At 38.6% G+C, this 12,051-nt stretch overlaps 1 protein-coding gene and 1 pseudogene across 4 annotated transcripts in view; one reads left to right on the forward strand and one right to left on the reverse strand.

The window, feature by feature from the left end:
• The window catches only part of KIF23 (kinesin family member 23), a 35,858-nt gene that overhangs the window by 4,005 nt on the left and 19,802 nt on the right, over nucleotides 1-12,051 (reverse strand). For 2 of the 4 annotated variants that reach the window (XM_011940322.1, XM_011940321.1), the window contains exons 11-19: nucleotides 9,664-9,743; nucleotides 9,456-9,575; nucleotides 8,960-9,083; nucleotides 8,493-8,651; nucleotides 6,808-6,965; nucleotides 5,149-5,322; nucleotides 4,739-4,918; nucleotides 4,144-4,455; nucleotides 141-392 (exon numbers count right to left, since the gene is read on the reverse strand). In XM_011940322.1, the coding sequence (XP_011795712.1) occupies nucleotides 141-392; nucleotides 4,144-4,455; nucleotides 4,739-4,918; nucleotides 5,149-5,322; nucleotides 6,808-6,965; nucleotides 8,493-8,651; nucleotides 8,960-9,083; nucleotides 9,456-9,575; nucleotides 9,664-9,743 (1,559 nt within the window). The remainder of the gene's footprint in view (nucleotides 1-140; nucleotides 393-4,143; nucleotides 4,456-4,738; nucleotides 4,919-5,148; nucleotides 5,323-6,807; nucleotides 6,966-8,492; nucleotides 8,652-8,959; nucleotides 9,084-9,455; nucleotides 9,576-9,663; nucleotides 9,744-12,051) is intronic. The other 2 variants (XM_011940324.1, XM_011940323.1) reach the window with 2 other exon arrangements.
• Nucleotides 9,888-10,761, forward strand: LOC105510647 (annotated as a pseudogene).

Here is a 12,051-nt window from a genome sequence, read left to right on the forward strand (position 1 = left end):
GGTTAGCCAGGATGGTCTTGATCTCCTGACCTCGTGATCCGCCCGTCTTGGCCTCCCAAAGTGCTGGGATTACAGGCTTGAGCCACCGCGCCCGGCTGAATTTTTTAATATATTTTATGCTCCCATGAAAATTAGTTTACCTTAATTAGTTTAGTTTCAATCTCCCCATCGGAGGCTAGTTCCTGGTGGGTCAGCATGTACTTCTCACACTTAGCTAGTGCCTTTTCATTTGCAACAGATACTGTGATGGCATGAGGGACATGTGGCTGCATGACTGTTTCAGTTTGCATGTTAGAGGCGGGCTTATGATCTACCCATCTGTCTCCTGCAGAGCGTGATCGTCTGTGTCGGAGACGAATTGGTGGTGCGTTCTGATCAGGTTGAAAGAGGAACTGAGAAACAAGCATAACCCATAATTAATTAAAGGGTATTATTAGAAGTGCAGCAGGTTCAGCTACATTAGTTGATGACAGTATCATAGCAAACCTTTCCAAAGCTAAATATTTTATGCAAGTAATTTAAACATCTTTGCATTTAAACACAAAACCAACAAACATCTTTAACACCAACTTGTATGTTACACATTCTACCTGGGAGTTTCCCTTTCAACAAAGGATAAAAGAAACAATTCTGGTAATGCTGCAAGTCTTTCCTGCTTGGGGGTCGTTCAGGACAAACAACTCATTTCGTATTTTTGATCAAACACCATTATTTATCCCTGCTATTGAGAGGTAATCTATTATGTCCACAACGCTGTTAAAATCTTCAATAAGATGAATGAAAGCCCTATACATTCTCTAGGTTTCTAAACGAAACAGAAAACAATCCAAAGAACATAAGGTATAAGAACCATATGAATAAAATGATTAAAGAAATGTGAAATACTTCTGAGTGCTTTCAGTTAAGATTTTAAAACCTCATAATAGAACTTATGAAAAGTTCAAATACAATAATGGCTACAATATACCAACTAATTTTTCCCCCAAACATTTCACACAGATTCCAAGAAACAAATAAATAATACACTGTCAAATCAGTCTCTTACCATACAATAAAAAACTAGTTGCCAGGCCAGGCATGGTGGCACATGCCTGTAATCTCAGCACTTTGGAAGGCCGAGGTGGAGGAATCAATTGAACTCAGAAGTTCAAGTACAGCCTAGGCAACACGGTGAAACCCAGACTCTACAAAAAAATACACAAAAAAATTAGCTGGGCTTGCTGACACGTGCCTGTAGTCCCAGCTACTCAGGAGGCTGAGGTGGGTGGATCACTTGAGACCAGGAGGCGGAGATTGCAGTGAGCCAAGATCGCACCACTGCACTCCAGCCTGGGCAACAGAATGAGACCCTGCCTCAAAAACAAACAAGTTGCTTCCAGTCAAATGTCATGTAAATCTGGGAAAGTTAAGTTAAGCACATTCAGCCTAAGAAAATAATATTTCACATATATGCCATAGTTATAGTTTGAAGCAATGGATTATCTCTGGTGTTTTATGAACATCTCCTGTTTGTAAAACTGAAAACGGGGCTGGGTGCAGTGGCACACACCTGTAATTCCAACATTTGTGAGGTTGAGGTAGGAGAAGGATCACCCGAGACCAGCCTAGGCAACGTAAGAAGAATTTCTCGGGTGTCTTTTGATCTTGGGTGATTTCTACAAATTTCTACAAAAAATTTAAATTTTGTGTAAATTTCTACAAAAAATTTAAAAATTAGCCAGGTGTGATAGCACATGTCTGTGGTCCCAGCTGCTCAGGAGGCTGAGGTAGAACAACTGCTTGAGCCTGGAAGGTCAAGGCTGCAGTGAGCCTAGATGACGCCACTGCACTCCAACCTGGGCAACAGATGAAGACCTCATCTCAAAAAAAAACAAAAAACAAACAACAACAAAAAAACCCCAAAAAACAAAACTGTAAGCAAATGGAAAAAGTCTATCACAGGCCAAATCCGTCAAAGCTAGTCAAATATGAAGACCTCAATTTCAAAATGCACATCTGAGGAATTGAATCATTTTCCCTATATAGTCATACAAATGCAGCACTAGTGACAGCTCTAAGACATGGGCAATACAGTTTGCCATTAAAGATGCTGAGCCTCAAGACAAACAGGAAACATTTCATTCTGACAATGATTTATTTAATGTTGACACGAAAGTCTGGTCCTTATCATCTACCATTTAGCAAAAGTGAGGGTTTTCTTCAAACATTTAACAGTAAACATATGATGAAACAAGCTTCAGAAAGATGATAATCCATATGATCTACTGGCATTTATGAAATAAATATTTAAATTTTTTTCCTCACTCAAGTATAAATTTAGTCCACCTGACATAATTTTTGACCAACAAACTTAGACGCACAGATACTAACCTTATAGTAACTTTTCTGCTGCACTTCTAAATAGTTTGATTTCACGTAAGAATCTCTAGTAAATTCCCTTAAATATCTCATAGCCAAATTAGATATCTCATTACTGTTTGCAAGGCATAAGCAAGGCTTGAATAGTTTTCAGCCTATAAACTGTCATAAAATGACTGACTAGAGTTGGTCAGAATGACCATTTACCTAATTTGCTGTCTAAAAATGTTTAAGGAAAAATCTGCCAAGAACTTAAAGAGACTTTAGAATCATCGGTTTCTCTGGTAAATAACTTCGGATTCGTCACCATCCCTTAATAATCAGGAATTTGGGCCACCTAAATGAACATTCATCTATACCCTGACTTACATAAGAAAATCTGAAGTAAACGTTAACTGTAAGATTTAGAAGAAAAATTCTAAAAGAGCTTTGTTAAGATTTTACTAAATATAAAATTCACAAACATTAACTTGGTCCATTTATTCAGATTCAAAAGAAACTTTACCTTTATCTTTAAGAAGAGAAATATGAAAGTAAATTTATTTAAATACCCTTGAATGTGAGACAAAGTCCTTGTTAATTGAGATAAATGCCTCGATTAAAAGCAATTTATTGGGCATGGAAATCAGTAGTTTTAAAATAACCGGCCTAGACTCTTCAGTGAAAATAGTCAATATCATAAAAATAAAAAAAGTAGGGGGACAGGGTGACACTATTTTATATTAAAAGAGATAAAAGACATAATCATAATATGCAATGCATACACTTTCATATCATGGATTGAAGAAAAAGCTGGCTGGGTGCAGTGGCTTGCCTGTAATCTCAGCACCTTTGGAGGCCAAGACAGGAGGATTGCTGGAGTTCAAGAGTTCAACACCAGCCTGGGAAACATGGTCAGACCCTGTCTCTACTGAAAATAAAAAATCAGCATGGTGGCATGCCTGTAGTCTCAGCTACTCGGGAGACTGAGGTGAGAGGATGACTTCAGCTCAGGAAGACTGAGGCTGCAGTGAGCCATAAACATGCCACTGCACTGCATCCTGGGTGACAGAGTGAGACCCTGTCTTAAAAAAGAAAAGCCAATTTTGGGACAACTGCATAATGTCCCAATAGAGGATAATTATTTAATTAATGTTGATTTTCTTGGATGTGATAAAGATTGTGGCTAGGTAGTACAATGTCCTTATTCTTAGAGGTTAAGTGTCTCTAAGTCTGTGATTTCCTTTTACAAGGTTTAGGGGAAAAAAGTTTATGTATCTATATCAAGTAACAACTGGTAAACTTAGTCAAGGAGGGAAAGACATTACCATACTATTCTTTCTACTTTGCTTTGGGTCTGAAATTTTTCAAAATAAAAATTTGGGAAAACAATTTTTAAAACTAGGGCTCGAAAGGAGGTACAAAAAATCTAATTTGGGGAAGGGGAACCAAAAGAAAAATATGGAAAGTATGCTTTAAAACACAGTCACCAATTTTGTGCAAAGCTTATTAGCTTATGCAACTGAAAAGCTCACACTACTCTGGGATGCACCAAATTGACCTGTATTCACTAAACACACTTCTGCTGCCAGATGTGTTTAGGCTTTTTCAGATGAAGAGCCAGTCCTCAATTTCAGTGAGTCAATCTTTCAAATTAACTGAGAATAATTTCTCAGTTAGAGAAGATTTTACCTTCTTTATACTATAGCCCAACCATTTTTCCAATGAACTTTCAGACACAAGTTACAAAAAACAAAGAAGATAAAATCTATCGCTACAATGCATTAAAATAATACTGGCACTAACCCTGCAGCAATGATCCTCTTCTATTTCTATCTCATTTTTGAATGTAGGAACCACCTCCCTGCCTTCAGTCCAGTACATCCCTCGCCTTCTGTCTGATACGATACAAGTTTTGCTTTGTCCTGGCTCCTGCTGCCTACGCCTTGCAATAGATGTGACTTTGAGAGGTGTGTTGTACGTAGGAATTTTCTGCTCCCATTCCGAAATACAGGAAGCTACAGAAATGCTGCTGCAAGAGTTAGAGCGCCTATGTAGCTGTGGCTGGCTCATGAGTTGCTGGCCGTTGGAAATCTGAGCAATATAGTTACTAGAAAGCTAGAAAAATTGGAGAAAAATTAATGAGCAAGACTGAAAAACTGACAGAAACAATTCATTACTTTTCTATAATGTTAGCACATGAAGACTTTACATTACAAATAATTATTTGTACTAATTTTTTGTGCTAAATTTGTGTTTATTCTAAATTTTAAAATGTTTTTAAAGAGAAATTTCAGAAATGTAAGTATTATAAAAATGTAAAAATTCTCATAGAACTAGTCATATAATCTGAACAAAATATCTGTAGTACAAAGTTACTACACAATTACAAATAACTTACAGGCACAGGTGACGGAGAAACAGATCTTGGAGTAACTTTTTCTCTATCTCGCTCCCGAGAGGGTCTCTCTGGTTTCTCAGTTTTAGGTTCAGTAACAATAGCCTTCAGTTGTTTCAGCTTTTCATCTTTAACCCAGAGTTTATTCTGCATCTCCAGCTGTTTGGCTGCCACTCTACGCTCCTACAGATTATCAGTGGCAATGTATATTATCATTCAATCACAGCAAACGAGTACACCAGATTACCCAATCACTTTATTTCCTAAAAATGACAGTTCTCCAATTCTTCCTGAGAGTTAACGACCATCACCAAAACTCTACCACAAATACAATAATTCAAAATATTGAACCTAACTACAATGTAAAATAAATCATCCGACTCTGAGACAAGCACTACCCAAATGATACTCACACATTCTTTCTCCCACTTCATTGTCGTTTCTGTCACCATGCCTTGCAACCTGGCTTCTAATCTGCGTTTGTCAGAAAACTGTCGCTGAAGTTTCTGGTTCTGAGTTTCAAGTTCCTGTTGCAAATTGCGTTTGTCTTCTTCATAGATAGTAGTTGTTTTCTCTAAAATCTCAATCTAGGAAGGTAGACCACTATGTTCAATATTTGGCATATAAACATTTCATGTCACTATAAAATAATCTTCCTTAATTTGCTTATGCAAGCATATTTGTGGAAAGAAAAATCATGGAGAAAGCACTTTTTCTCTAACATTTCATCTGAATTCCCACCCCCATTCTCAGAAATGAAAACACGTTAAACAAGTTCCTCACCCAAAGACATTTATAACTAACTTCATGTGAAAATTACTTTCTTCTAAAATTAAGGCCTAAAATTTAGTTTTTAGGCTATTTTCAGAATTAAAAAAAAACTATATTGGTTGAGACTAACTTCTCTTATGAATGTGTACCCCCACCAAACCTCTAAATGACCCTCTGTAAATGAGAGAACAAACATATTACAAAGTGCTACAATGCTTCTCAACAAAACGGTATTCCCTTCTACCCCATAGTAAGAGATTAATCCTGAGTTTATACTTTTAAAATCTGATTTGTAAACCAAATACAGATCAAATTAAGCTTTACTGAGTATCTGTTATGTTCAAGGCACTATCCTGGCACTTTTATATCATTTCATTTAATCATTTATCTCATTAAAAACAGCATACTAAGGAAATATTTCTAATAAATCAAAAAGCAAGCTACAACCAAAGCTAAGCTCTGGAAAGCTCCCTTGTTTGGGTCAGAGAATATCCTTTTCAACTGTTAAAACTCTCATAAAATTAAAGAACATATGATTCTTCATTTCACTCACATTTCCTCCTTAGCATGGGATGAGGATTAGTAAATAACCAATTGAGACCTTTTTTTTGAGACAGGCTCTTGCTCTGTCATCTAGGCTGGAGTGCAGTCGTGCAATCCCAGCTCACTGCAGCCTCAACCTCCCAGGCTCAAGCTATTCTCCCATCTCAACCTTCTGAGTAGCTGGGACTACAGGTGTGCACCACCATGTCTGGCTAATTTTTTTGTAGATATGGGATTTCGCCATGTTGCCCAGTCTGGTCTGGAACTCCTGGGCTCAAGTGATCTGCCTGCCTTGGCCTCCCAATGGCTGAGACTACAGGCATGAGCCCTGCACTCAGCCTGAGAAACCTTTTTTTTTCTTGAGACGGAGTCTTGGCTCTTGTCACCCAGGCTGGAGTGCAATGGCTCAAGCTTGGCTCACTGCAACCTCCACCTCCTGGGTTCAAGTGATTCTCCTGCCTCAACCTCCTGAGTAGCTGGGATTACAGGCGCTCGCCACCACACCCAGCTAATTTTTGTACTTTTTCAGTAGAGATGAGGTTTCGCCATGTTGGCCAGGCTCATTCTTGAACTCCTGACCTCAGATGATCCGGCCACCTCAGACTCCCAAAGTGTTGGGATTACGGGTGTGGGCTACCGCACCCGATCAAGAACTCTTAATAAGCAGCATTTACAGGCCACTGGAGCATAATAGCTCCTTCAGAGACCAGTGCTAAAACACCAGCACATACATCTATCATAATAATGTCAAAACAAACCTTATATTCTAAAGTTTTGTTTTTCTTTTCCAGTCGTTCTATTTCCAATTTCTGTCCTGAGATCATCTTTTCCTTTTCATTTAGTTTCCCTTGCATGTGGTTTTCTTTACTTAAAACAGCATTGTCAAATTCTTGTAACAAAGCTTTAAAAGCATTAGCTGAAACAAAAACACACAGGCCAAGTTTTACACCAGTTCTAAAACAAACAATGATATCAACTTGTTAGCAGACACTAGATAAAATGTAGTTATTCAGCAAATCTCTGTGAGAATCAGTGTATAAGGAGAAAACAAGTTTAGAGGGAAATCAGGAGCTTAATTCTCAAATTGACAAGATAGTCACAGAAGCTTTCTGTTAAATGCTAAAAAAAATATTCAAGTCTTTCATTGTGTACTATAACATTCTCTTCCCAATCCTTACAGGTACTTTGCTTCACAACAACAAATGCAAAATAGAAATAACACGACATTTGGGATTAATTAAACCTGAGCTGAAATCCCTGGTACATCACTTACTAGTTATGACTTAGGCAAGTTAATTAATATTTCTGAGCAAATTTCATTTCAGTATGGAAATTTAAATATCACTTTATCTCACAACTTTTTGGTAAAGATTCAAATGAATAATGATAATAAAAATAGCACAGCCAGGCGTGGTGGCTCATGTCTGTAATCCCAGCACTTTGGGAGGCTGAGGTGGGTGGATCACGAGGTCAGGAGTTTGAGATCAGCCTGACCAACATGGTGAAACCTCGTCTCTACTAAAAATACAAAAATGAGTTGGGTGCGGTGGCATGCACCTGTAATCCCTGCTGCTCAGAAGGCTGAGGCAGAATTGCTTGAACCTGGGAGATGGAGGTTGCAGGGAGCCAAGATTGCACTGTTACACTCCAACCTCGGCAACAGAGCGAGACTCAGTCTCAAAAAAAAAAAAAAAAAAAGTAGATACATTCATTCACTGAGATACATTCACTGTGTACCAGAGCTTACCTGTTCTACAGGATTTCAATACTTTATCTTATTTATTTTTACAACACATCCTGAAATAGAAACAATTACAATCCCTACTATGTAGACAAGGGAAACTAAAAAATATTTCTTTGTGTCTCCATCACTGTTGGTAAAAAACAAAAGAAAGAACACACGCTCACTTTTTTCTTTTTGACTTCCTTAGAATACAAAAAAGAGCTGTGGAAAAATCCCTTGTCATTCTAATCAAACAATGCCTTGAGTGCTTCAAAGGTACAAAGACATAATTTTCTTTAACTTCCTTAAAGATGAAATCTACCATATAAACTCAGATTCATTGAAAATACATTCAATTTCAGAAGTTACAATTATTGCAAACTGGCCGGGAGTGGTGGCTCATGCCTGTAATCCCAGCACTTTGGGAGGCCGAGGCGGGCGGATAACTTGAGGTCAGGAGTTTGAGACCAGCCTGGCCAACATGGCGAAACCCCGTCTCTACTAGCAGTACAAAAATTATCCAGGCATGGTGGCATGTGCCTGTAGTCTACTTGGGAGGCTGAGGCAGGAGAATCGCTTGAACCCGGGAGGCAGAAGTTGCAGTGAACCGAGATTGTACCACTGCACTCCAGCCTGGGGGACAGAGTGAAACTGTGTCTCAAAAAAAAACAAAACAAAAAATTAACTAAATAAAATTATTGCAAATAGTTTTGCCCTTACATTGTTTGTTAAACTCATCAATCATCATTTGTCGTAGGTGATGTCGTTTCTCTAAGGCTTCAATTAGCCTTGGAAGTGTCTGCTCATCGTTGATATCCAAAATTTCACATGATGGCAAAGGTGGAAAACTCTGCAAAACCACGTCAGTAACCAATGGTTCTGTATTGAATTACAGAAAATTACAAAAAGTTACATAGGAGAGAAAGAGCTTATTTAAACAAGTTTAACACTGAATACAGCCCCAGTCCAACTAATCATTGCAATTTCTTGAGCTGATATAAGTTTACTTCCCTAAAAATGAGAATCATAGTATGCAAAATAAGCTCATTTAAATTTTGCTCAAATTATTATGTGCTTGGTTCTTCAGAAGGTATGTAAACATTTCTCTTATATGAAATAATTTTTTTGAAAAAAGAGAGAAAGAGACAGACCGATGAGTGGACAAATGATACGACACCAAATCATACCATTTCCAATTGGACCTCGAGGCTGGTTTCTGTATCGCCTTCCAGGCGTTAAACCACATATTGCCTTGTCTACGGGTCTTGCTACTTCAACTTCTTGAGTCACTTCCGCAAATCTCATGACTTGCTAAAACACAAAACAAATGGAGTTTAAAAAAAAATAAGGATATCCAAGTCCCAGAAATGACTACATGAAACAAAGATTGCTTATTTTCATTTATGTGAGACACAGTCTCACTGTCACCAGGCTGGAGTGCAGTGGCATGAACACGACTCACTGCAGCTTCAACCTCCCAGGTAGGCCCAACTGATCACCCCACCTCAGCCTCCCAGTGTGTTGGGATTACAAGCATGAGCCACCACACCAAGCCTAGTTTACTTCTACAATCAATGGTTCTCTATCAATTTATAAAACATTCAAAATATCATTCTTCTCATCCAAATAACTGTTTTCCCGAGAAAAACTCAAGACTTTATAGGACAAATACATTAAAATTACCAAGTTTTCTTCATAATCTTCAGCCTTGGGATTCACACACACGATCATCCGCACCTTTCCTTCCCCATCAAAGTAGTTCTTGAACAGATGGGTTAACTTTGAATCTCGATATGGAACCATCTACAAAGACATTCAAATCCAAATGTGTTACACAAAAAAATGCACACAAATGAAACTATACAAAAGATCAAAGAAGGCTGCTGCTTACCTTGTTAGTTCCATACATTTGGTTCTCTCTCAGGACATCCATACATGTTCTTAGTGTCATTAGTGACTGATTAATATTACCTGACAGAAAAATATATATAGACGCTATTTTAGAACAACAATATAGTAGCTAAAGTGTGTTCTGTTTGCCTATAAAATCTCAACTTCAAATAACTATTAGATAGAAATTATAAATAACAAATTTTTGTGGCTCAGTATAAAGAGATGTCTATGCATGGTCCAGGCTCTCTTTCAATAGCAGTATTTCTGGGAAGGTTAAACAGCCATCCTTCAGGGATTCTATCAACAGGATTTTCCACAAAATGCAACATTACAGTTAATGACTATAAGGTTTCTTCCAAATCCTAAATTCTCTGAAGGAATATCTTTGATACAGATGTTTAATATCCTCATATTAAAATATATTCTCTAGGGATTGGCAGGAATCATGGCGACCCCCGGCCACTGTCCCGCTTCTTGGGGTGGGGAACAATATCATCTGCATGGGGAGGAACTTCGGGGACCACGCCAGGGAGATGACAGCATGGTGTTGAATGAGCCCATGCTGTTCCTGAAACTGTCCATGGCCTACACACCTGAGGGCTCGCCCATCCACATGCCCGCATACAGTCGCCAACTTGCAACACAAGCTGGAGTTGGGCGTGCTGATGGGCAAGCATGGCCGCACAGCTATGGACTACATTAGCCGCTATGCCCTGTGCCTGGACATGACTGCCAGGGACGTGCAGGACGAGTGTGAGAAGAAGGGGCTGCTCTGGGCTCTGGCTAAGAGCTTTACGGACTCCTGCCCGGTCAGCACATTTGTGCCCAAGGAGAAAATCCCTGATCCTCCCAACCCGAGGCTGTGGCTCCAAGTCAACAGCGAACTCAAGACAGGGGGGTGAGACATCCTCCATGATTTTTTCCATCCCCCTACATCATCAACCATGTTTCTAAGATCATGACCTTGGAAGAAGGAGATATTATCTTGACGGGGACACCAAAGGGAGTTGGACCAGTTAAAGAAAACGAAGAGATCCAGGCTGGCATACACGGCGTGGTCAGTATGAGATTTAAGGTGGAAAGGCCAGAATATTGAGTCATTTCTTAAGAAGTTTCAGGGAGATGGGAGCAAGACAAAAGCAAGCAACGGCTAGTAAATGTCACAGTCCTTTAATAAGAAACCAATTATTTTTTAAAAATGATTAGATTGCTATGGCTCAACTCAAAGAAGATGGATTCTTCAAGAAAACGTGAACTAGAACGGATGGGCCAGAAATTTAAAAAGCCAAAGTAAAATACTTCTGGTGCTTTGAAAAAATTTTATCAAACCAAATGTTCTAAAGAGCTTTCTTTCATAAAACTGGATTGGAGAAGACTTTTCGGTGGGTTATCTCTAAGATGATCAGTAGTTCAAGACTTAAAAACTTTAGAGAAAACTGAAAGTTATGTTCCAGATCAGTGTTTCTCAAATTTCTTTGGACTTGGTCATCATCAGGAAGCATTTGTAAAAATAAAAATTTCCAAATTACTGGCCTATCCCAGAGCCACTAAATCAATTTGATGGGATTAATCTCCAGTGAAGCTGTGTTTACAGAGCACTCCAAATGATTCTTATCAGGGAAATGTGGAAAAACACTGCTGTACACAATCCATTAATTTAAATTTGTACTTAATAAGTGAACAATTAATGAAGATTTCACCTGTGTACTTAGGGTGTCTACCCTGACCCATCGATTCTGAGTTCAGGAGATGATTTTGAAATTATTGTTTTCCAAATAAGTGTGCTGCCTTTTATGTGGCTAAAAAATAAAAATAACAAAATAAATAAATAAATAAATAAAATATATTCTCTAAAGCAGCAGGTCCCCAACCTTTCTGGCACCAGGGACCAGTTTCACGGAAGACAATTTTTACACAGATGGGTTGAGGCTTAGGGGGTGTGGTTTTGGGATGAAATCATTCCAACTCAGATAACCAGGTATTAGATTTTCATAGGAAGCATGCAAGAGTCTGAAGCTCTCCCTGCATCTACAAGGGTTCTCTTGCTGTTTCTAACGGTCAAATGTCTTTGGAATCAGCTAACTCTGTGCCCTCTACATCTCAGCAAGGATTTCTTAGGTGGCATACTTGTTACTTCTGACCGCTCTTATTTGGATTTCTGAGCCAAGGCAAGTCTAACAGTCTAAGCAAGCTTTCAAGAATGCAGCTCTCATCTGATTAGACCCCATGAGAATGAGTTCATTATGGAACTTTGATTGAGGTCAGCTAACTCGATTATGCTTTTACCCTTGGCCTCCCAAGGATACAGAGGATCTTGGATACAACTCCCAAAATAGAGAACTCATCTGTACCTCTGTAATATTCCATGATTCATGATTTATGTTCC

The sequence above is a fragment of the Colobus angolensis genome, unplaced genomic scaffold (assembly GCF_000951035.1).
Source record: "Colobus angolensis palliatus isolate OR3802 unplaced genomic scaffold, Cang.pa_1.0 Scaffold19, whole genome shotgun sequence".
NCBI lineage: Eukaryota > Metazoa > Chordata > Mammalia > Primates > Cercopithecidae > Colobus > Colobus angolensis.